At 51.4% G+C, this 26,232-nt stretch overlaps 1 protein-coding gene across 1 annotated transcript; it reads right to left on the minus strand.

The window, feature by feature from the left end:
- Positions 1–1,949: 1,949 nt before the first annotated feature.
- WDR45B (WD repeat domain 45B) lies at positions 1,950–24,927 on the minus strand. Its single transcript, XM_042967092.1, has 10 exons — positions 24,736–24,927; positions 18,133–18,207; positions 12,453–12,554; positions 9,523–9,610; positions 8,404–8,498; positions 5,886–6,076; positions 5,247–5,332; positions 4,498–4,599; positions 3,661–3,782; positions 1,950–3,302 (listed from the first exon to the last, which is right to left on the minus strand). The coding sequence occupies exons 1-10, from the start codon at positions 24,800–24,802 to the stop codon at positions 3,196–3,198; spliced, it is 1,035 nt and encodes a 344-aa protein (XP_042823026.1). The 5' UTR covers positions 24,803–24,927; the 3' UTR covers positions 1,950–3,195.
- Between the last annotated feature and the right edge of the window lie 1,305 nt (positions 24,928–26,232).

Consider the following 26,232-nt stretch of genomic DNA (forward strand, 5'->3'; position numbering starts at 1 on the left):
AAGCGGTAGTTACTGAAAAAGTCCTTACAAACAAAAAAGACAAAATACACCAGTGGAGAAACAGGCAAAGACACAAATAAGCAATTTACCAAAATACTCTCAGGTGGCCAGCAAGGTGTCCAAAACGTTCAGCCTGCCCGGGGACCGGAGACCTCTCTCCTCCACTGAAGATGAACAAGGTGGTGCCCGGAGCCCAGTCCTGGTGAAGGTGAGGCGGCCAGTGCCGGGCACAGCCAGCGACAAAAGCGCGGCAGGGACAGTGGCAAACGTAGGCGGAGAGGTGTGCAAACGTGTGCACGAGGATGTGTTTCCAGAACGTTTATAATCGCAAACAAGGCCGGTAAGCCTAAGTCTTCAGGCAAGCGAAGGACAGTCGTTTTGATGCTGACAACTATGAACTTCACCATAGAAGGTGGGCACTTTCCAAGAGCGGCCTCTGCAGCTGGCACCCCGGGGCATTCCCGCTTCAGCTTCAGGCTCCACCGACCGTTCTCTCCTATTTTATCATTGGTTTGATCGTAAGCATTTTCTGATCCATTTTGAGGACCAAAATTTTGGCCCAAGTTCCCAAAGTCTGTCATCAATGCGATGCCCGTCACAGAAAGAACCGAGGAGAGGTCGGGGGCCAAATCTTGGGAAACCGTGTCTGGCACCTGAACGACGTCCGGTCACAGGAGCCACAGAGGGCTGGTGACGTGTGGCGGCGAGAAGGGGAGGGGGCCCCAGGTATCCGGTGCCACCCTGCAGGCCCAGGGAACTCAAGGGCTCCTGAGGACGCCACACCCTAACACGATGGCCGAGCCTGCAGAGGGGGGCGGTCGAAGGGCGCTGAGGCGACTCTCCCCACCTGAGACGTTAGGAGCCCATGGCACGGAGGGAACGAACTGTCCCCTCGGTGTCAACCTGGACACTTGGTGACCAACCAACCACTAGCTATCCAGCCTGGCCCCCCAGTGGGGGCTTCTGGAGGCCCCCGGAGGGAGGACTTTTGTGTGTGTGTGTCCCTCTGACACTCACGCTGAAGGGCCAACAGGACTCAGCCAAGGAAGGAGGTGGGGGTAGCCCCGGCCTACAGAATCCCGCTCTCTCTACGCAGAGCTTCACAGCGACGGCCATTTGCTCTTCTTCGTGAGCCCACAGAAGGTCCACCTGACCGCTCGCTTGTGCTGGGGACACTGCTCCTCCCAAGCCTCCACAGGGGGTGAATTGGCCACAAGCACGGGCCTGGGCGGGTGGACAGCGCCTGGCTGCCTCGGCCTTCCAGGGCATTTCCCAGGTAAGTGGGGCCTTCACCCTCCCAAGGGGTAACTCCAGGAGGCACACCAGGGCCCCTTGCAGGATAGCCTGGCCCTGTGGCTGCAACTCCGGTGCCCCCTTGGCAAGGGCTCCCTCACACGTGGCCCAAACGTCCCTATCGTGTCACCGTATGGAGGAGGCAAGGTCATACCCGGAGTGGCAGAGCCAGGACTGTGATCTCACACTGGACCCTAACACGGCATGCCAGAACATTCCTGGGTTGTCTGGGGTACGGCCTCTACGCTGCCTCCCCCCAGCTCGGGAGCTGTCCCCGTGCACCGTGGCAGGTACGGTTGGATACACTAGAGTGACTGTGTCTAGGAAAAACGCAAACCAGTAATTGTGCCAGTGTGCAGGACGCGTCCCTCGCCCCCACGCAAGGTTCGGGCTCGAGCATCAGATGAGTCAACACCACAGTGACCAGGCACCCGACGGGACGCGGGCGCCTCCCCGAGAGGAAGTCCTGCTCACCACCGCCACGGTGGGCTCAGCTTGCCTACCAGACGATCAAAACCGCTAATGAACACCTCCCTTCCCCTCTGCTCCCCAGGCGGGAACTCACACCCAGGGCCGCCCCGCGACAGGCAGCGGAGACCGATTCTAAAACTATGGTTCTGGGTTGGTAACATACAGTTCTTTTCCCTTGACGGATACAGAGTACGACAAAATTAGTCACTTTTATTTAAAAGAAACATTACAAATAAGTGCAAAATTAAATTTCATGATTAAATACACACAAAAGTATAACATGCATACTTTACACTGAAACCCACATACAAAGTTAGTTGATTACATGACAGTAAAAGAACAGGCAGAACAGAGAGCTGCTCCCGCAGACGTTTGCTACCTGAAATCAAAACCGTGAAGTTAGGTTTCTTGAAAGGGAATTTCAGCAAATTAAATACATACTTCTGGGAGTACTAACAACGTAGAGCCCATAACCTGTGTTAGTTACCACGTTAGAAAACGGTACCGCGTGCCTTTCCTTCCCGTTAGTGTACTGCTACTCTCCCCAACGACCGACCGACCCGAGGCGACGGCCAGGGTCTCCTGCTCCTGCCCAGACGAGGCCTGCTTTGCCCAGATGCCCAACGCTTCCCTCCACCTCCTCCGGATTCCGTGACGCTTTTCTCGGGGACTGATTCTGAAAGTCTACACGTTACTGCTCCCGACACACAAGAGGGACACTCAGGAGACCGCAGGGCACACAGAGTGTGCCGCTCCCGCCTCCATCCCGAGAGAAAGACAGGGACGCGGGCACAAGCACGCGCACAGCCACGCCACAGGCTCACGACAGGCACGGAGACCAGGACGCGGGCTCACAGGGAGATGCCCACCCTGTGTTCTCCAACACGGCTGTGTCTCTTCGTGTTCAGACAGGAGAAGGAATCCCCTTCTCCTTTTCTAAGGCAAGCTGCTGGTATTATTATTCTATTGAAAAATCTGGTTGTAATGTAAGAACTAACATTTACACAGTTGCTCATTTCCCCACTACAGACTCAGTAAAAATGATGGAATCTGTTGCCAAAACAAATTTCGATTTGTCCACCGTTTTCTCAACCCAGTCCCTATGTGTGTACGGAGCCCCCAGGTGCACGGGGGGAAGAGGCGGGGGGCGCGGCGGAAGCACGAAAGCATCACAGCTGAACTAAAGGAAACAGGCCAGCAGCCGGGCCCGGGCTGCTCACAGCCACGTGTCTACGCTGCCTCGATGATTATTCCTTCTTTAATACTGGAAATGGGAAGCCCTGCTCAGGAAAACAGACAACCACAGAATGGCTTCAGGACCAAGGTCCCCGGGCAGTCCTGCCGCCGGCACCAGCCCCGGGAGTCTGAAGGGCACACTCAGCGCTTTGGCGGCGGTCGGCCGTGGCTGTTGATTGCACTCCTGACGGAGAGTCACAGCTTGTCATCGGTCATTTCTAGAAACTGCGCGTAGACGTCCCGGATGCACTCCCCCTTGGGGTTGAATAGGAATTTGTAGTAGCTGCCGTCTGCACAAATCGCTGAGACAGAAGGAGACCGTTTTACTCGTGTGTTTCTTCCCTCAAAGTTCAAAGCAAACAGACCTCACTGAGAGGAACTGTGAACGGCCCTGCTCTGAGCAGCCGCTCAGGGTGACTGTGGGCGACAAGGGACCTCGTTCCCGGCTGAGCACACACGTGGCCAGGAACCCAACCTGCTCTAGGGTGGTTTGTGTTTCCCACTTACGTGCGGAGAGGGAAAACCTTGCCCCCACATCTTCCTGGGAAACCCTAGAGGGCAGGGGGCTGGTGTCCCCCTACACAGCTGTGCAGACCCTGAGTGGGACCCCTGCGCCCCAGGAGAGCGAGCACGGGCCGGCCAGCGCCAAGGACCACTTACCGATGACAGCATTTGGCTCTGTTCCAAAGGCACAGATGCACGGAGAGCCTGAGGGAACCTGAAACTTGGAAAAACTCCACTTGGAACTGAAGTACTTTGGGAGGAAACTGGCTGAGGCCAGACTAGGAGGTGAGGGGACACAGAAAAGGGAGGAGAGAAAAGGCAGTTATGTTTCCATGACGAAGGTGAAACATGGCTCCCATACAGCCCGAACCCAGATACTTTAAATTCTACTTTTCCTTTTAGTTTTACTTCTCGCATGAAAAAGCTAAGCGCTTCCCAACGGCTTAAGATACACCCGGAAACCATCAGCACCAGAAGGTGCAGGCGTCTGCGGCCACTAAACGGATTTGCTGAACGTGACAATAGCCGCCAGGGCTCAGGTCCGAGTTCTAAACCACGGGAAAGGTGACTGGATCCTGGTCACACACTAAGCACCTAAAGACAAGCAAGCAGCGATGTCCCTTTTAGCCTCAGGTACTGCGGACACTTGAACAGTGAGCGGGTTAGGGACACCAGCCCCCAGCAGTCAGAATCCCGGGTATAACTTCTGACTCCCACAAAATTTAACTCAGAGCCTACTGGCGACCAGAAGCCTTACCGATAACAAGTCAGTCAATTAACACGATTTGTACGTTGTGCGTCTTACTGTATTCTCACAATAAAGCCAGCCAGAGAAAAGAAAATCCTCCAGAAAAATGCACTTACAGCCCTCTGCTGTACCCGTGTGCACGTGGCCCGCACTGACTCTCAGGGCGTCAGGTGGGTGGTGGATCGGGGCTTCGTTCCGAATGTGCCTGAGGGAGGCACCAGTCCTTTCAGCTCTGGGAAACCTACCTGGACTGTTTATTCCTTTTTGGATCTTCGGCAGCAAAAATGTGCACTGTGCCGTGGTCACTGGACACGCAGATGAGGGACGCGTCCGGATTGAAGTTGATGCTGCAGAGGAATCAGATGAAGCTCTGGTTTCGTGTGGATGCAGCGGAGCCCGGCCCCAACCACAGCGCCACAGCACGCGAGCCGGTGCCTTGAGCCTTCCGGAATGAATTCCGGAGAGCGATGTGAAGCACCAGCACCCCCACCCGCCACCCCCGCCCCCGTGCTGTCCGTGGGACCACCCAGCGTGCCACAGCAGGGCCCCTCTTTGGGTGCCAGGGAGGGGAAGGGGCTTCCCGTAAACCCACCCTGAGGCCCTGCCCTGCCCCCCCCCCCCCCCCGCCGGGCTGGAAGGGCCGTGAGAGCAGACAGGAGGGCCCGCCACTGCGGGGCTGCATGGACACACGCCCTGAGTTCATGTAAGAAGTCCATGTTTATCTCACAAACCCGAATGCTGCTCAGCACCTGCCAAGGCCACAAATGCAAAGAAAGAACCACCCACGCGGGGGACTGCCACCGCAGTGCCACCAACACCACAGGGCGCCCAAGTGACTACAGGGGAGCTAACAAGGGCTCCAGTGTTTGCCTTAAAAGACCACAGCTTATCCTAGAGAGAAGCCGGAGCAGTGATGGGCTTTAGTCCTGACTCCCTCAGCCACACAGGCCCCGTATCGATGAGGTCGACCCCGGGCAGTGATGGGCCTTCTTACCAATAAATATTAGCTGCTTGGGATCCTCTTCGCAGTTCCTGGATCAAATGCCCTGATGAAGTATCAAATATTCTTATAAGGGTCCCCTTTGAAAAACAGCGAAGCGTTTTATTGTCATTCACCACTTTTTAGTTTTTTGAGACGAGAATCATACTCACAAACCCATCAGCCCATACAAGCCCTTCCCAAACCCCCCCACATGTAAAACTCAACCGGCTCCCTCTGTCCTGCTGGAGAATTCGTTGATAGCTGTCCAGCCAGAGAGCACCGGATAGGAGCCAGCCCCCTGGGCACCAGCCCTCCACTAACCCCCTGCATCTCCCGCCCTGGCAGATGCCTAAGCGACTGCCGCAGCCAGGCTAACCTGCTCCTGGAGCGGTCAGTTCTGTGCCTAGAGATGCCATTCTCACCGGGACGCCCGTGGCCAGCTGGAAAAACTAACGCTAACTGCTGCCAAACAGAGGAGGCTTCACCAAGTAAAAGGCTTTTCAACTGCAACGTGATTCCTGAGAGAAGGTGGCCGAGAACCCACAGGGAAGGGCCAGTTTTCTGCGGGGCCCCAAGTCAAGTCCCCGGAGTGCCAGGGCCGCTGCGGCAGGCACTCGGCTCCATCAAGGAAGGGACAGGACACACGCTTACTTTCTCAGATGCGGTTGCAATTCTTGTTCCCTGCAGGTTGAGAGCAATGCAGCTCAGGACGCCCTCGTGGGCAGGAATGTCCACGGGTGGCTTCTCGGTGCTGGCCAGATCCACGAGCTGCACGTGGCCCGTGTGGGTGCCCGGGAAGGCCAGGAGGGAGTTGTTACTGTTGGGGCACAGGACGCAGAGGCCTGATCGGAGACGGAGACAACCCATCAGGGACTCATGACTCTAAAGCCACCACTTTCCCCAAATAAAACTTGCTCTCTGCCCTGTAGCTCTCAAGAAAAAACAGTAAGACTTCTCTATGGGTTTCCATTTATATCAGAATCACAAAATCTTTTCACTGTAAAGAGTATCAGAAGACAAAGCTAACTCCTGTGAGGCCGCCTCTTAACTGGAAACATCTGCTGAACTTGTTCTTGAATAAACTCTGTCAAATGTCTGTCTTCCGTGGTGCCAGCTACTGACAATACAAAACTGTGAAATCTAAACACTCCATTAACAATTGCGTAAAACAACCAAAAAACTTGGGGATAAGTTTAACAGTGCCTGTATGAGACACTGCAACACGTTGTAAAAGAAAACCAAAGGTCTGACAGACGGAGAGAGCCTGATCTGATCTACTGCGGTCACAGCCACAACCTACGTCCCCCTGCAGGGTCGCGTGGTCACAATTACAGCCTCTGCAGGCTTCCTGAAGAAAGGTGATACTGAAAGTTATAAGGAACAGCAAGGCCAAAGAGTAGCCAAATTTTCTTGTAAAACAAGAACAAAATCGGAAGACTTACACTACCTAATTTTAAGAATTATTTTAGAGCTGCAGAAATCAAAGCAGTATGGTACTGGCTTAAAGACATACCACTGGAACAGAATAAAGAATCCAGAAAAATCTTACACTTCCGTGAGTAACAAAAAAAAAGTCTTCTTAACAAATGGCACTAGAAACTGGATATTCACATCGCAAAATACAAATCTGGGCCTGTGCCTCATGCCATACACAAAAAAATGGATTAAAGATGCAACTTAAGATCTAAAGTTCCTAGAAGAACATGTAAATGAAAACCTTTGTTTTGCACAAAACCACAGACATACTGAAGTTATCTGCAGAAGTGGTAACAAAGAGCCTTATCTAGAACGTACAGAGAACTACAACTCAGAAGATGAGGAAAGGAAGTGAAGACCCCTCATAAAAGATACCAGAATGGCGATAAGCCACATCACCGTCCTCAGAGAAATGTAGAGGACACCGCGGGAGACACTATTACCAGCCCCAGGTTACAAAGAGGGACACAGACACGTGCCGAGGCAAGGCCTGCTCCAGCTGGAGCTCTCCTGGATCACCAATGGGGACACCAGAAGACACAGCCAGACCGTAACTACAGCGGGACCCCGCCACAGTGCTCTTCAGTATTTAGCCAAGAGAAATAAAACTCTACCTCCACGCAAAGACTCGTACGTGAATACTCACAGCAACTTCCGTCCGTAACAGCCAAAACACTGGTGTGGATAAACAATCTGGTTATGTCCACACTATGGAATGTTACTTAGCAAGGAAAACAAGCATATCTACTGAACACATGGAGAAATCCAAAAAGTACCGTAAGACACCAAGCACATCTGAAAAGGCACAATTGGAAGGACAGGTGGGCAAGGGGACCGCCTGAAGAAAAGCTTTTGGGTGACGGTACCGGTTTGTCTGCACTCTGGTGGTAGTTACACAAGTGATTGCAATGACTAAATATTACCAAATAATAAACTTGAAATGAGTGAGCTTTAGGGGCGACCACGTGGTTCAGTCGGTTATGCACCTGACTCTTGATTTCGTCTCAGGTCATGATCCCCTGGTTTGTGAGATCGAACCCCATGTCAGGCTCTGTGCTGATGGCGCGGAGCCTGCTTGCAATTCTCTGTCTCCCTCCGCACCTTCCCCTCTCAAAAATAAATAAACGTTAAAAAAAATGAATGAGTTTTATGTATATTAGACCTCAATAAAGCTAGAATTTAAAAAAACTAAAAACTTTAAAAAGAAATTAAGATGCTATAAGGAATAGCAAAGTCAGTCACCTGTAATCCCTGCTCCAAAACAAAGGAGGGAAGAAAGTCCCTCAGAACTCAGTAAAACCCCAAAACCGCGGCCCACCAAGGAGCTCCTGAATGGCTGACAATGACCGTGAAAAACTCCCTCAGCCTCCACTCCCCCCACTCCCCTGCCCCATGACTGTGATACAAGAGGGTCTCAGAGGCACTGCCTACCAGGCCGGTCTCTGGAGTGAGCACGTGGCCGGGAGAGCTCTCCCAGGAGGAGGTGGCGTGGACCGAGGGAAAGGGTGAAGAAGGAAAAAAAGAGGAGCCTGTGTCCGTCAGGGTTCGCCTGATGTGCCTCAGGACCCATCTCACCAGAGCAATGCCACTCAAATAAAGACCGGCCGGAGGACAGGGCACCAAGCACAGGTCTGCGTCCACCTGGACGGAACATGAAGAAGCCAATTCCCATCGCTGACTCTGAATTTCTTACCTTTAGGGTTATAGCAGGTTTCAAAGACATGCAACTGATGGGGATTATGTGTAAATGTAAACACCTTAATCATGGAGTCCAAGACAACCACAATTCTGGAAAGAAAAAAACAATCAAGATTCCTATTCCCAAAAGCGAAACTCAAGCATTCTGTGACTTCTGTTCTTATCATTTTGAAGCTTAGAACAAACACCACATACAAAAGTATCCCTCTTGAATCAGAACCCCTTGCAGGTGTGATCTTTGGAGGTCACCAGTGAGCACCGAGGGGTGTGGCAGGCGCTGACGAACGAGAACCTCCTACCTGGCTGCAGGCTGCCCAACGGACCTTTCTGAGATTTAAAGACATTTTTGTATAATATTTCACCCAGAGTAAGAACCAAGTAGCAATCACAGGGCAGAAATCATTTCTCTATACGCTCTTAGATATGTCTTGACAATTTAAAATGTTGGAAAGATCCCTATTTGGCTCCAGTATTCGCATTATTAAAGGGCCCTAGAGACCGACATTCCTGGAGGTCACAAACCTAAGAGTGCAGGTCTGACAGTCGCTATTGCATTCACTTTGTTCAGCACCTCTGCCCTCCCACACTGAGGATATGAATCATACCACGTTAAGATCCAAATTAATGAAACTCCAGTAAGAACTTCTCTGTTCTCCTGAGGGCCACGAGGTCAACAGCTCAGAGAAGCGACTTCCAACAGGTAAGATCGACGTCACCTTCTCACTGGGGAGTCTCCCAATTTTCCTTTACCTTCAAAGGGGACATTTACTGAGGCAGCCTTTGGAAAAGCTGGACTCAGAAGGGGGCAAGTCCAGGCTCCCCCTGGTTCCCAGTGGGAACATGCTGGACGGGGACAGGTCTCTGAAGGCCTGAGCGCCACCGGGGGCTGCCGGCCTTGTCCACTGACAAACCGCTTCTATGCCAGCCCTGGAAGCCCATAAAACTCACACCTTCTTTGCAGCAATACAAATAACCCTACGTCCTTTGGTCATGAACTACCATCATCACATCTGAAGATGACGTTTTCCTAAACACACTTTTTCCTTCAGTATGAAGCATTTTAGACATTTCCAGAGAAAGCAACTGATCCACTTTTAAAACTTAGCAAACCTACCGATCTCGCCGCAGTTTGACTGCTTTGACTTCTGTAGAAAACTCTATTTCAATAACAGTCTTCTTTTTCAGGTCATCCCAGATCATCACTGAAATTTCAGAAAGAACTTATGGGTACACCAATAAAGGAAGGGCACTCTGAAGGGGTCCTTCCCCCTCATTCATCTCCGAGCAGGTGGACGTGCCGCTCTCCTGGTGCCCGGTCACACACGGCCGGACGCCTGCGCTCCACCACTCGCCACGCTGTCTCTGGTAGCAGGGTGTTCACGCACCCCACCCCTTCCCTTCCAGTACCCGGCCGGCTCCACACCACCCCCTGCAGCCAATCTCCCTCCCCCGCCCTCGTGTACACGTACGCACACAGACACGCACGCACACACGCACGTGCACGCACAGACACGCACACACACCTCCTCTGCCAACCTCGCCTAGTTTTCAGGCGAACCTCCCCCACCCTCGGTTCCACTGGACTGAGCCAAAAGCAAGCCCACCCACAGTTACTGCTCACGTGCTAGACACACACCTGAATCAAGAAAAGAAAGGCTTCAGTTTGAACAGATAAAAAAGCAGGGCCAGGGATTTCTCTCACCCCCACCCCACCGTGCCTGCTCTTCTCACACCGCGGTGCTTTACGATGTACTAGCCGTCTGCATCCCCAGGGCCGAGGACACGTCCAGACCTCTAAGGAGACAGAGAGCGGCCAGCCCTGTGCCGGGGAAGAGGTGGGGGTACACAGACAGTCTCCATCTCCTCCATCGGTCTCTTGCAAAGCTGTCTAGGAAGGGTGTGAGGTGAGGGAAAGTAAGCTTTCTCAGTAGGTCACGGGCCAGGTGGCCAAGAGTGGAAGGGAAGGAATGTCTCCCCCGAGGTCCTGACACCATGGCCAGCTCGAGTCCTGGAGGTGGAATTCACACGGAAGTTTTGCCAGAGGGACTCAGTAACCTCAATTTCAAATCAAGAGGTAACACGTAGAACAACCAAACTTGCGTCAAATTATTCACTAATGAAGAGGTTAAAACTAAGCCTTCAAAACTGAAGCAGATTTCTGTTCTTACTCCTTTCAAATACCATCTTGGATTGGTGAATCCCTTCATTTAACAAATCCTGACAGTGGGCTCCTCCTCAAAGGGCAACGAAGCACCAGCACGTTAAGTGGGACAGAAGCTCAGTCAATGGACGCACCTCACTGAAAGAACAGCCTTCTGGAAAAAGGGCACGTCTACTCTTGAACTCATAAAGCAGGTCAAAAGTAAACTTTCCCTGGTCTGCAACCTAACACCAAAAAGCCTCTGGCCCAAACCAGACAGAACCCAAAGATGAGCCACATCAAGGGTGTCACAAATCCACATGAACTCTATTTTCAGAAATTTCTCAGGGTGCCTCAGCGGCTTCATCAGTTGAGTGTTTGACTCTTGATTTCGGCTCAGGTCACGATCTCGAGGTTCGTGGGTTGAGCCCCACATTGGGCTCTGTGCTGACGGTGCAGAGCCTGCTTGGGGTTCTCTCTCTCTCTCTCTCTCTCTCTCTCTCTGCCCCTCCCCTGCTTGTGCTCTCTATCAAAAATAAATAAATAAAACAAAGTTAAAACAAACTTTCTGGAAACAGCATGAGAAAGGCCTAGGGACAGCAGCTTGATTTCTCACTCGCAAAAGGAAAGTGACCAGACCCAACGCCCTGAGCAGTGAGAAAAATCCAAAGACCTGAGTTGACGTTCAATTCCCCACGGCCTCCAAGGGTTGTGAGCTGCCTTCCTGGTGTGCCGGAAATCTGAAATGTTCTGTGCAGGATTTTGCATGTCTGTCTTTTAATATAGTTCCCAACGGCAAAAGGTACATCCACTAATTCTGAAGTTCTTCTTCTGTCCTCCAAGCTCCTGACTCAAAAAAGCAAAAAAAAAGCCTCCCTGATCTGCCTGAACAGCACCGTGCGGTCTCAGCTAGAACTCTCCCGGTCACATTGTGGCCACCAGTCTGCTCCAGTCCTGTCTTACTGTGTTTCACAAACATCCTTCACGTTTTAACACCATGTGTCTTAATGTGTAACTATGAAAGTATTAAGAGTAAATTCAGGAAGTAATTTTGACATTATTGACAAAAAATTCTTAATCTTACAAAAGCTTAAACAGACCAAGTTCTTTTTTTAAAAAATGCCTTCAGCACTCTACAAAAAGCAAATTTAAATTTTACTCAAAATTTCACAGGGCGCCTGGGTGGCTCAGTCGGTTGGACGTCCGACTTGGGCTCAGGTCAGGTTCTCATCACCTATGCTGACTGCTCAGAGCCTGGAGCCTGCTTCGGATTCTGTGTCTCCCTCTCTCTCTGCCCCTCCCCCACTTGTGCTCTGTCTCTGTCTCTCTCTCTCAAAAATAAACTTTAAAGCCAGACTTTTACACTCCCATTTCTTTGCGCACACGTGCACACACACACAGGTTTACATACACACACAGACTTACATATACACACAGGTTTACACACACATCAAACCAACACCCTTCAACCCAGAGCCAAGGGCCAAGGTGGTTTTGGCAACAAAATCAATGTTTCTGTGACTCAATGGCTCTTTTAGGAAAAATAACCTTACTATACCTTGCTTTAAAAAGAACTCGTAACATTCAGGATACCAACCCACAGCTGAATGCTCTGAACAAAATGGGGTCCAGAGGCATAGCACGACCATACATATTTAGCCGACGTTAATCAACAAGCATGTGCTTTTTGTTGGTAAGAACAAGTGACCCTTGTCACACACTTCTCCTGGGAGTGGCGGGAGACAAGACTCACTCTTTCTAGATGCTTCTTGTTAGTGACCAGTCCTTCATACTTCATAGGCTACCAGGGAAGAGCAAACGTAGCCACAAACACAAAGACGTTCTAGACAGTTCCAGACATCACTACACGTGAGGCATGGTTAGGAAGCACACAACCACTTTACCTTTGTTAGGAGGGTATTTTGGCTTTTTCCCACCACCGACTAAGGCTAAATAGTTGCAGCGAAACAACATTTCAACATGGCCGACTCCTCCTTCTAGAAATTCTGAAATGATAGTAAAAACAAGTTAGTACGTGGATCTTACAATTTAAAAAGAGACAAGTAAACAGTGCAGATGTAGCAGTCGGCATTTACATATCTGACTGTATGTGTCTGTACAGAGATCTCTGACTGCTGTCAGCGACCAGATGGGTGGCTGGTGGGGACAGGGAGCGAGCCGGGGGCTTTGGACTCCTTTCCGCAGCCAGTCCCCATGAGCCACGCTTCTGCTCTAAGTGCGGAGCACACAGCACCCTAACAAGCCAATGCACCAAAAGGTATGAAAGGTCTAAACTCGTATTTTAAGGGGCAGCAAGACGTCTAAGCTCTAAGAAAACACACTAATTGCTTTCATACAAAAGCAGTTTACCACTTTAAACACCTCTTCCACTGAAGTCTCAAATGCTCAAAAATGTCTGTGAATTACATGAAGAGGAAACTGCCAGCAGATTTTCAGAACTCCTCCACAACAGAAGAGGACGAACAACGCTCGCTCAGGGAAGGCGATGGGGACCTGCTGAGAGTCTGGGGCTCACAGAAGCAAACCCCACTCTGGACCATTTTTTTTTTTTTTTACATTTATTTATTTTTGATAAACAGAGATAGAGCACTAGTGGGGGAGGGACAGAGAGAGAGGGAGACATGGAATCCGAAGCAGGCTCCAGGTTCTGAGCTGTTAGCACAGAGCCCGACACGGGTCTGCACTCACAAACTGCGAGATCATGACCTGAGCTGAAGTCAGACGCTCAACCGACTGAGCCACCCAGGCGCCCCTGCACCGTTTCTATTACAGAACACAACCAGCCCATCCAGTTCTCTCCAGCTCTCCACTCTGGTCAGCAAGGACCAGAGCTCCTGGCACCGTGAGGGCACAGCAAAGGGCAAGTGAGGAATCAGAGCCTCTGAAAGTCAGAAGTTAACACAAGATCAACTTCTACCTGCTCAGTCATGGCTTTTCAAGATGATTCCTAAGCTCGTCAGCTCACTCTTGTAAAGTTCAAGGGCTCGTAGAAACCCTAGAAAGGACGAACTATCTACTTGATGCTGAGCAACATGGGATTGAACTGCATGGGTCCACTTATATGCAGATTTTTTTTTTTTATAAATGCAGTCAGATACTGTAAATGTATTTTCTCTCATGATTTTCTTTTTTTAAGTTTTGTTTATTTAAGTGATGTCTACAGCCAATGTGGGGATCAAACTCATGATCATGAGATCAAGAGTTGGGTGCTCTACTGACTGAGCCCTTCTTACGATTTTCTCAGTTAACGTTTTCTTTTCTCTAGCTTTACTGTATGAATACAGTACAGGATGCATATAATGTACAAAATATGTGTTAAATTGACTTTATGTTATCAGTAAGTCTCCTGGTCAACAGTAGACTATTATCAGTTAAGTTTTTTGGGGGGTCAAAAGTCACAAACAAATTTTCGATTATAGGGGGGAGTGGGGTGTGTGTGTGTGTCATCACCCCTAACCGTGTTGTTCAGGGTTAACTATACAAGCATCTGGTGTCTTTTTTCTAATTTTTCCCCTTCAGATAAAATCCTTTAGGTATCATTAATGAGTCAAATATGTGAAATGAACACATTTTGCTAAATTACCCTACAAAAAGATCCTACCAACTTAAACTGTACCGTTAAGGTTATGAAGCAAGGTCATGGAAAGGTCTGCTTCTCCACGCCTTCAGCAAAGCTACACGCTAACTTGCTAACACCCCCTCATGGTAATCGGTTCACCCCCCTCCACTTCCCGTGCCTCCCGTTTCCCTCTAGGCCCTTCATCTCGGACGTGCTGGGGTGACCACATGAGCACGAAGTCCATGTGAACTTCTGTGACATTAGACAAAAGCAAGGATTAAGGCCCCAACCCACTGTCAGGTCAGGCAGGCTGCTGGACTGGGTAACGTCGGGAACTGTGCACAATAGGTCACCTCTTATTTCCAGATACTTGGTGGGTCACACTCCTATTCACGACTGTACCCCCAGCCCCAGCGTAGCACCAGACACTGGAAGGCATCTGACCACCACCCACGGGGCCCAAACACAAGCAGCCTTCACCTGCACTCCACCTCAGGCAGGTGGTGTTCTTTCTAGGTCTCTGTCTCCTCTCTACTTCCCCACTTATGGCTGCCAACATCACACGTGTGAACACTGGTCACAGGGAGGGAACAGCGGGTGGCACTGCAGACGGGAAATCCTCTGAGCCCTCTGCCCACCTTGCAGACTGTGCAAGCTCACTAAGCATGAGCTGTACAGGTTCCGATCATTTCCACATTGCGGGACAGTTGTGTTTCCAAATGAATAGTGAAGGTAACTTTTCACTAGTACTCCGTGTCTCTATAAATCACTCACTGGGTACCATACTTTATCCAAATTTATCATTCTTGAACCTTCTTTCTAGCATACGCTCAGATGTGAATCCGAGTCCTACACTGGGACCCCACAGCATTATTATGAACACCCTCCCCGGGGCCCCACGGCCTTCGTGGAATGAAGCAGAGCCGCAAACCCGCCACTCCAGGTGTGAGACGCAGCACCTACAACACACGCCTGGGAGGGACGGAGGGAGGGGAAAGCTCCCAGTCCCTGCCAGCGGTGGGCACACCTGGAAGGGACAAGGCAGGGCCAGTCTCACCTAGTCAGTGCCAGTCACACTGGAGGTAAAGCTGACAGCCCCAATTGGGGGGGGTGGGGGTGACCACTAAAATGCAGGCACGCTTCCTTCCTCCTCACTGAGGAAAGGAAACCACCAAGATAAAACAGGAACAAGGTCCAGCCTGTCTTCTGTTGAGTTGTAAGTTGCCAGAAATGTAACAGCAGACCAACCGGCAAGTGCACAGGGGTGGGGTGGCTTCATTAAAATACACCTTGAAGGGGAGCCTGGGTGGCTCAGTTGGTGAAGCATCAGACTCTTGATTTCAGCTCAGGTCATAATCTCACAGTTTGTGAGTTCGAGCCCCACATCGGGCTCTGCATTGACAGCATGGAGTCTGCTTGGGTTTCTCTCTTCCTCTCCCTCATGCTTGCACTCTCTCTCTCAAAACAAACAAACATTAAAAATAAATAATAGGGGCACCTGGGTGGCTCAGTCAGTTAAGTGTCTGACTTTGGCTCAGGTCATGATCTCGCGGTTTATGGGTTCAAGCCCTGCATCGGGCTCTGTGCTGACAGCTCGGAATCTGGAGCCTGCTTCAGATTCTGTGTCTTCCCCTCTCTCTGCCCCTCCCATGCTCATGCTATCTCTCTTAATAAATAAACGCTAAAAAAGTTTTTTTTTTAATTTTTTTTTTATTAGCGTTTTATTTATTTTTGAGACAGAGAGAGACAAGAGCATGAACGGGGCAGGGTCAGAGAGAGAGGGAGACACAGAATCCGAAACAGGCTCCAGGCTCTGAGCTGTCAGCATGGAGCCCGACGCGGGGCTCGAACTCACAGACTGTGAGATCATGACCTGAGCCAAAGTCGGACGCTCAACCGACTGAGCCACCCAGGCGCCCCAAAAAAGTTTTTTAAATAAATAAATAAATAAATAAATAAATAAATAAATAAATAAATAAATAAAGATGCACCATCCAAAAGCTGTCCCATAGTTCAGCAGAGCAGCAAGAGGGAATGATACATGCCGTCAGCACGAACGACAACAGCAAACCCTTCTAGAACTCAGACTCTTAGATGGTTCCTGTCTACCTTTTTATAAGAAATCCTGAATTTGCTATAAAAGTTTCACCAATTAGGAGACAGCTGTCAATATACTGCTAATGATTCAACTTTGAAACTTTGAACTCCAAGTTTCTGGGTCACTCTAAGTAAAAAGTATCCTGAGATGTGCAAGTCAAACTGTTTCAAAGTACTTTGTAACTATTTATCCATACAAAGGAGAGTTGTCTTAATTCACTAAGCAACCAAAAGTAAGTAAAAGTCAGAGACTTAGAAGGCTGCCAGGAGACTCCCATCACCGGCCTGGACCTCTCGCGGATTCATTCTCTAAGAGCACAATACTGCTGGGCTGAGAAATTATGAGCACAAGCTTACACAGCAATAGATATGTGTGCGAGGCACTCCTCTGTGTATCTTAAGCATTCTAATTCAGTGATCTTCACAATAACCTTAGAAAGTAGACAGTTACCACCTTAATTTCACACAAAGAAAGTGAAGCCAGGAGAAGGTGAGGCACCTGCCCAAGGCCACACAGCCGCCTAGTAAGGGGGGCAGAGCCAGATTCCACCTCAACAAGGAGGGTCCGGTATCTAAGCCCTTACCTACCAGCCACACTGTCTTTCTCTAATAAATTAAAGTCATAGACCTCCACTTATAAAATAAACTCCTAGATAATAAAGCACCACTTACTGTCTCGCATGGCAGCGTAGTCGTACAAAGACTGTACTTGACAAAGGGATTCCACTGCCGGAAAGATTTCTGGAAATCCTTGATGTTGGGTTACTAGTTGTGAAAATGGAAGGGAGGCTATCTCGTGGAGCACCAGGATACAGGAACTTCCTCTTACAAATAAGAAACAGTTCTAGCGGCAAAAAAATCTAGCATCTGCAATGAACGAAAACCAAAACCCGAACTGCAGGGAAAAAAAGGGATGTTTCTCATTTTCTATGATTTGTCCGAGATCTGTTCATCTGTCAGCAGTGCTTGATTCTCCCAGCAAGTAAAGACCAGGAGACACCAAAAGCTTAACAAAAATACACTGGGGAAAGAAAAACTGAAAAAAAACTCTACCTGTAAAATTAACATTTTTTCCTGTCAAATAGTAAGACCATTATCTTAATATTACCAACAGAAGTCCTGATTCTATTTAAGTTCACTTGGAAGCTTCTGAAAACTTGTATTCCACAAAAACATAATTTAAGGCACTGAAATAAGTAAACAGAAGCAACTATAATTTATTGCTACAGATAATATTTCCTAAGTGGTCATTTAGCAAGAGTTAGGCATCGGGGCGCCTGGGTGGCTCAGTCGGTTAAGTGCCAGACTTCAGCTCAGGTCATGATCTCACGAGTTGTGGGTTCGAGCCCCACATCAGGCTGAGCTGACGGCTCAGAGCCGGGAGCCTGCTTTGGATTCTGTGCCTCCCTCTCTCTCTGCCCCTCCTCTGCTCGCGCTCTGTCTCTCTCTCTCTCTCAAAAATAAACATTTTAAAAAATTAAAAAAAAATTTTTTAAAAACAAAGAGTTGGGCATCCCATGTGCTGAATTCAACCGTCGTGTGAGCTGTCTGCAATTTCCCGCTCAGCAGGACGAGTGAAGACAGCCTGCCTCAACCACACTGTGCTCTTCAGGACAGCCAGCAAGAACTGAAGACAGGGCAGACACACGCGAGTTTCAAAGTTCACATTCACCAGAGAAACCAGCGTCGGGCCACGCCCGGTGCATCACCGCTGGATCCTGGCCCCACAGAGCTGGGCACCAGTGGCAACTTGAAGAAAGAAGAGGACAGCCCCATCCAGGCTGACGCAGGGCCAAGAACCTCCTATCTACCTCCCAAACCAGCCCCTCCCCCATCGGTAAGGGAAAATGTCGATTCTTTGAAGGTTAGGAAACAGGAGAAACCAGGAAATGTCAGTCACTCCTTACCTTGCTTCTCTTTTTCTTTCAGTGGGTCAGTGTTATAGACCCGGAATCCGTTTTCCATCCCACACGCAAAGCATCCTGAAGTGTGAGAAAGGCCGGTTAATCATCTCAAAGGGGTCCCAGCTAAGCGCCCTGGGACTGGGACCGAACTGGCACAAGCAAGGGGTCCAGAGAGAGCAGCCGTTCCTAAGAGCTCCCGCAGATGCTCTGACCTCACGGGCGCAGTCTGCACACGCCACAACTATCTTCCTCAGGGCCGTGCGCACACGCGCGTGCGCACACGCACGACGTGCACAACCTAGCACGTTTCCAGTCTCTCATCTCACACGGTAAAGAGCCTCCGGAATCCCTCCAACCTCCTGCTGCAGGGCTTTCTTCCCGAAGGCCAGCTCCGCCTGAACTCCTGGTTCCATGACAAGTCGGCCAGCTGCCGCCACGGCACATTTCCAACACCTGCCTCTCGCTAACACTCACCGCTGGCCTCCCCACCCTGCACACCCGTCTCCAGTGCTGTAGACCTGGAGAGGCGAGGACAGAACAATAAAGGTCACGCCTCCCGGAGGACAGCTGCAAGCGGGAATCCCAGCAAGCGTGGACACTCCAGACTGGAGCAGGGGCGTGGGCTTCCAGAAGGTGGCCTGAGGTCTCCCACGACCTCCTCCCACCTGTAGACAAGCTGAACCCTTAAAATCCTGTCAAGGTCACTGTGAGTCCAAATCACACACCAGGTTGTTAATGGTCCAATTAACCCCAATAAAACAGCCAACATGGTAGAAAACACCAAGTAGCAAGTGGGTGTAAGGGCATGGGAACTCTCAACCTGGTGGATGGCAAACCAGCAGAACCGCTCTGGAAAGCTGTTTGCGCCAGGTACTACAGTTGTCAACTCTGCTCCTTGGCGGATATACCTTGCAGAAATGACAACATATGCTCACCAAAGGCATGCATTCGACTGTTCACAGCAGTGCGATCATACACCATTAATAGCCAAAAACTGGGAACCTACCTAAATGCCCCCCTCAATGGTGGACTGAATTAATTGTGATATATTCACACACACAAAAACACTATGCATCAATGAGAATGATCTATAGAGATACTCAGCAATGTGGAAAATATCTCACAAACATCATGTTGAATAAAAAAAAGTCAGGAATAAGGGGAGTTTGGGTGGCTTAGTCGCTTAAGCATCCGACTTTGGCTCAGGTCATGATCTCCCGACTCATATGTTTGAGGCCTGCGTCGGGCTCTGTGCTGACAGCTCAGAGTCTGGAGCTGCTTCAGATTGTGTGTCTCCCTCTCTCTCTCTGCCCCTTCCCCGCTTGCACTGCCCCTCTCTCCCCAAAAATAAACAAACGTTAAAAAAAGTGTTTTTAAACAAATCAGCAAGAATGATGTACAGAGACAAAACTAATCTAAGTGGCTGGAAGGATGGCCAGGCGTTAATGGTCCAATTATGTTCAGGTATGTTCAGTTTCTTAACCTGGGTGCTAGGTTCAGTTTGGAAAGTCATCAGGTGAAGACAGGGCACGTGCACTTTTCTGTAAGTACGGCATACTTCAGTAAAAAGTTAGAAGGAAAAGTATTACAAACACCAAAAGTTGGAAACCCTCTCGGAGAAGGCCAGGCATCATCCTTGCTGTCTTCATAGGCCTCTTTCCCAGAGAGGAACCATCAGCCCAACAGCTGGTGACCCCACACACCCTTGGGTTAGCTCTAGTGGTGCAGAAACAGGGCGTCGGGATCCCTGAAAGGCATTCTTCTATAGACAGGCGCGCCTTGTTTCATTTTGCTGCACAGACATTACGCTTCTCACAAATCCATGATCTGTGGTGACCGTGCCTCAAGCAAGTCTGTCAGCACCATTTTTCCACAACCTTTGCTGGCTCAGGTCTCGGTTTCACATTCTACTAATTCTAGCAATATTTTGAACTTCTCCATTATTATATTTGTGATGGTGACCTGTGACCAGTGATTGTAAATCACCAAAACTCAGATGATGGCTAGCATTTTTTAGCAGTGAAATACTTTTGAATTAAGGCATGTACGTTGGTTTTTTAAGACATAATGCTACTGCACGCTGAACAGTAAACATGTATATGGTGTAAACGTAACTTTTAGAAGCACTAGGAAATCAAATATTCATCTGACTCACTTTATTGTAACACTCCCTCTACTGCGGTGGTCTGGGACCAAACCTGTAATGTCTTGGAGGTGTGTCTGCACAGACTACTTACGTACAGCCCACATGCAAACACACCCCTATTTCCTGTAACCACAGTGAAGTAGCCCAAGGAAGTCAATCTGTGGCCTCAGGTCTAGGTCCAGGCAGGAGAAGCAAGTGCTATCTGTAGACAAGGGTACATACTCAAACATTTGTGTTTCCCAAAGGAATAGAGAGAAAAATAGCCAGCCAACTTAAAGAAATGTACATCTCGACACTTTAAGAGTCTTGAAGAACGCAGTGCAAATTATCTTTAGAAGTTCGAATATTTAAAATCATGAATGCCCTTTTAAAAATGTTTTCTGGTTCACCTGAAATGAATGTAACATTGTGTGTCAACTATATTTCACGTAAGAAAATTAAACAAACAATGATTTCTAAGCCAAAAGTTGCAATGAGAGTTTAAAATGCTTAATGAAAATTAGGGGTAACTGTACGGATCGGTCGGTTAAGCATTGGACTCTTAGTTTCGGCTAAGGTCACCACCCTGGGTTCCCGCCCTTATACGGCTCTGTGCTGACATCGCAGAGCCTGCTTGGGATTCTCTCTCCTTCTGCCCCTCCCCCATTTGTATTTGAGCTCGCTCACTCTCTCTCTCTCTCTCTCTCTCTCTCTCTCTCTCTCTCCCTCCCTCCCTCTCTCTCCCTCCCTCAAAATGCATAAACTTTAAAAAAAATCGTGGGGGCGCCTGGGTGGCTCAACCAGTTGGATGACCCACTCTTGATTTTGGTTCAGGTCAAGATCTCGCAGTTCATGAGATCGAGCCCCACATCAAGCTCTGAACTGGCAGTACAGAGCCTGCTTGGTATTCTCGCTCTAAATAAATAAATAAACGTAGGGGCACCTGGGTGGCTCAGTCAGTTGAGTGCCTGACTTCAGCTCAGGTCATGATCTCACAGTTCACGGGTTCGAGCCCCACACTGGGCTCTGTGCTGACAGCTCAGAGCCTGGAGCCTGCTTCGGATTCTGCGTCTGCTTCTCTCCTGCTTGCTCACTCTCTCTCTCTCTCTCTAAAATAAAATAAACATTAATAAATAAATAAACATTAAAAAGATAGATATTGAAACAAAAATACTCAGGGGCACGGGGGGTGCTCAGTTGGTTAAACATCCAACTTCAGCTCAGGTCACGATCTCACAGTTTGTAGGTTCGAGCCCCCCATCGGGCTCTGTGATGACAGTTCGGAGCCTGTTTCGGATTCTGTGTCTCCCTCTCGCTCTGCCCCTCCCCTGTTCACATTCTGTCTCTCAAAAACAAACATAGATTAAAAAAAATTTTTTAAGCTATGCAAAAGTTAAAAACCAGCGTAAGTAAAAACAAAATGTAATAAACTCAATTATCTGGCATAAATTTATATCATAGAGAATTAATCCGAAGATAACCAGAAGTTTAAGTGTAAGGCTTTTATTTTTTTCAAAAACACTAACTTTACTTACAAACTGTTACAATGAAATGAGCTGGGTTTCCGCAAGGGTATTTTTTAGGCAACTGAAATAGATCCTTTTAAGAGCCACAATTGTATTTTAAAAACAATCTTTGGGGCACTTGGGTGGCTGAGTTAGTTAAGTGACTTTTTTGGCTCCGGTTATGATCTCACGGTTGGTGAGCTCCAGCCCCACATCGGCTCTGCTCTCTCACTGCAGAGCCTGCTTAGGATCCTCGGTCTCCCTCTTTCTGCCTCTTGTGCGCGCGCGATCTCGCTCTCAAAAATAAATAAACGTTAAAAAAAAACTTTGATGAAATCTTTATAAAAATACTATAAACTTCACTGGTTCCTTAAATAGTCAGTATCACGAGTCTCAATTACTATACTGAAACGTAACACACAAACTCCTCACCCCACAGCAAGGCAAGTGGGCAAGAACGATCCTCTTGCACTAAATGACCTCAAGTCACCCAGCCTTTTTGCTTCTGTAAACAGGAAAGGCGTGGCCCAAGTGTTTACAGTCACCTCTCCCCTCCCTCACTGCTGGAGGACCACTCTTTCCACCGAAGACGGTTTTGAAGAGTTGTTGTATCACTGTTGATTCCGTACAGAGCTCTCGGTGGTTATCCAAACCCATTAAAACCCTACTGGCCTCGTCTGGTAATCAAACCCCAAAGCGTCCGACACCTGACCATAACTCTGTCCAACGTCCGACACCTGACCACATAACTGTCCAACGTCGACACCTGACCACAAACTCACGCCTCGTTCCTCGGTAACACGTTCTTCCACAATCCGCGCAGTCCTGCCCGCTGAAAACCAGAACTCGGCCCACAGCACACACGCCCCCACCATCCACCTGCCACCTCCTCCAAGAACCCCTCCACGAGCTCAGAGCCAGCTCCCCCCTCAAGAACCCCTCCATGAGCTCAGAGGCTGGCTCCCCCCGCAAAAAAAACCCCTCCACGAGCTCAGATACCAGCTCCCCCCCCCACCAAAGAACCCCTCCACGAGCTCAGAGGCCGGCTCCCCCCTCAAGAACCCCTCCACAAGTTCACAGGCCGGCCCCCCCCCAAAAAAAACCCTCCATGAGCTCACAGGCCAGCTCCCCCCCCCCAAGAACCCCTCCACAAGCTCAGAGGCCGGCTCCCCCCTCAAGAACCCCTCCACGAGCTCAAAGCCGGCTCCCCCCACCAAGAACCCCTCCACGAGCTCACAGGCCGCCCCCCCCCCCCCAAAAAAAAACCCTCCATGAGCTCACAGGCCAGCTCCCCCCCCCAAGAACCCCTCCAGGAGCTCAGAGCCTGCTCCCCCCTCCCCACCAAGAACCCCTCCACAAGCTCAGAGGCCGGCTCCCCCCTCAAGAACCCCTCCATGAGCTCAGAGCCAGCTCCCCCCTCAAGAACCCCTCCATGAGCTCAGAGGCTGGCTCCCCCCGCAAAAAAACCCCTCCACGAGCTCAAAGCCGGCTCCCCCCACCCAGAACCCCTCCACAAGCTCACAGGCCGCCCCCCCCAAAAAAAAACCCTCCATGAGCTCACAGGCCAGCTCCCCCCCCCAAGAACCCCTCCAGGAGCTCAGAGCCTGCTCCCCCCTCCCCACCAAGAACCCCTCCACGAGCTCAGAGACCGGCTCCCCCCCCCCACCAAGAACCCCTCCAGAGCTCACAGGCCGGATTCCCACCAACCCCCCCCCCCCCCCCCCGCCGCCGCCAAGAACACCTCGACAAGCTCAGAGGCCGCAAGCAAGCTCGCCCTCCTCCCACACACATCTCGGGCCTACTTCCACCGCCCACCTGTGACACCACAGTCCACACCTGTGGACAGGTCGGACCTGACCCTCAGCGCCGGGCAGGGCGGGGGCGCAAGGTAAACACGCGCCGGCCGCAGCGAGGCAGCACCGACCACTTAAATCGAGTTTCGCAAAAACGGGGCCTACGGCACTTTCTCGGGTTCCCCTCAGAGACAAAACTTGCGAAGCTGGCAGGCAAAAGCCCTCAGGAGTGTGTCCCCGGGCGGCCGCTGTCACCCGGCTCCTCCCGGAGGCAAAACCCTGGCTCCGCAGCGGGGGCAGCTCCCTCGGATCCGAGTTCCTCCCCGCCCCTCCCGCCCGCACCCTGCGGGCCTTCCCGGACGCGGCTGCAGGGCTGGCTTAAACCACCCAGGGGGCCTCAGCTGGAGTCAAAACCGGGAGGAAAGCGCGTTTCCCCCCCCAAGGCTTCCCCGACAACCAAGTCCTTTGATTCCACTCGGCAAGACACGCGGGGGTAGCTCACGGGCACGCTCCCGGTAATCCGGCCGGAAAGGCGAGGGCGACCTCAGCCCGACCGGGTCGCTGGGCCGCGAGAATCGTCGAGAGGCCCAAGCCCGCAGCGGACAAGAAAGCAGGTGTTGTCAAGCCACCACCGCTTACGTGGAGACCCTAAACGAGGGCGGGAAAAAGCGCGGAGTTCCGAAGCAGACCCCAGTGTGCGCCGTGAGAAAAGCCCCGGGTAGCCGAAGCCGGTGGGAGCCCGCAGGGCCCTGAGCGAGTGGGTGCGGCCGCCGCCCGGAGCTCCACGGAAGTCCGGAGGGGAGCGACCCCCCCCCCCGCCCGGGGTGCCGCCTCGGGGAGGGGGCCAGTGGGACGGGGACTTCAGGGGAGGCCAGGTCAAGGAGGGGGGGGGGGGTGGACGTGAGGGAAGGGGACCGGCCGGGTCGGAGGGTGTCGGGGGAGGGGTCAGACCCGGTGAGGAGCGTCCGGGGTGGGAACGTGCCGAGCTGGCCGGTGTTCGGGGAGGGCCGGTTGGGCCTGGAGGGGGCGGCCTCGGGGGAGGGGCCCGGCTGAGTCGGGGGGGGGGGGGGGTCGTCGGGAAGGGACCTGGCCGGGTGAGGCGCGTGGGGGAGGGGCCGGCCCGATCCGGGGACTCCGGGAAGAGGCCGGGTCGGGGCCCGGACGCGCGCAGGGGCGCCCTCACCGTGGTCCTGGTTGAAGCCGGCGTAAAGCAGCCCGTTGCCGTGAGGGTTACACGGCAGGAGGTTCATGGCGCCGCCGCGAAGGGTCCGCCGCTCCTCAGCGCCGCATGTCCTCGGGGAGGCCGGGCGCTGGGGTCCGGTCTGTCCGGCGGAGGCCACCGCGCCGGAAGCGAGGGGCGGACGTGCGTGCGTGCGCAGCCAGGGAGCCGCGGAGCGCCGAGCGCATCCACCTGGGCCGGGCCAGGGCGGTGAGGGAGCACCGAGTGCGTCACGTGCGAGGGGGCGGAGACCGCGTCGGGGGCGGGGCCTGAGCGGAGGGAGGCGGGCCGAGGCGGCGGAGAAACAGGTGCCGGCTTGGAGGAGATCCGAGGGCCACCCGCCTAGGAGGGAAGGGCGATTCACAGAGGCACCCGCGCCCCTCGCCGGCCTCGAGCAGGCGGGGCCCACCCCACAGGAATCATATAAATTAAGTGGAAGAGACTTTCTTTTAACTGAAAATATAAGTAAGTAAAAATAGTAACAATGCATTGTAGCAGAGAAGGGAGGGCGAAAAGACCGAAGGATGGCCACTTGATGAGAAGGCTGAAATCAGAGCCATATGGCCACAAGCCAGCCGGTGCTGAGAACTGCCACCCACACCCAGGAGCCAGAAGAGTCCTGGAAAGGGTTCTCCCCAGACCCCCCAGATCACGAGAATGTGCCAGCTTCTTGCTGGAGCCATCTGTTTATGGCAGCCCTAGGGAATCAGCCCATTGGTAGCTTACAAGTCTTCAGGCAGAAGATGGGAGATGTGGGCCAAAATGAGTGCCGGGACCCTCACTGACTCCCCCTCTTAAGTGGCGGCGGGGGTGGGGGGACACGTTCTCACCTCTGGGGCACAGACTGGGGTTTGAACCAGGGATGGAGGGCCTAGGCATTACATGTGTTAAGGGGAAAATTACATTTAATGTTTTAACAACACAGGCCACAGAGAGAAATGCAAAGAACCTCGGAATACTCTGCGTGTCCCTGTGAGCCAGGGAGGGTCTCCACTGGGGATGGGGTACTCTGCGAGGGGTCTGGGTCTATTACGGGCTATTAAAGGGTTTTTTTTTAAAAAGGTGGAAATACTGTGCGAGGCCAGGGGTTAGACACCTGTGGAGAAACAAGCACACAGCGTCCGCACGCAGGGACAGACAGCGGCGAGCACACCACGTGGCGGCACAGAGGCACGAAGGCGAGCAGACAGAGCCATTTGTGTTGAGCATGAAAAGCAAGTTGCAGAAGCACGCCTGTGGTGTAAAACAATTTACACAAAGCTTAAAATAGCAAGGTGATTAGCCCGTTGTTTAGGGGCAAGTACCTACGTGGGTGCTGGAGAATAGAGAAAACCAAGGGCGTGGTTTACCCAGAACTCGAGGTACTGGTGGGCAACAGAGTGATCTGCAGTGGGTCCGGGTGTGTGTGGCTGGCTGAGTAACGGCTCCTCACAATGACGATGCCCACACCCTGATCTCTGC

Source organism: Panthera tigris, chromosome E1, assembly GCF_018350195.1.
Source record: "Panthera tigris isolate Pti1 chromosome E1, P.tigris_Pti1_mat1.1, whole genome shotgun sequence".
NCBI classification, from domain to species: domain Eukaryota; kingdom Metazoa; phylum Chordata; class Mammalia; order Carnivora; family Felidae; genus Panthera; species Panthera tigris.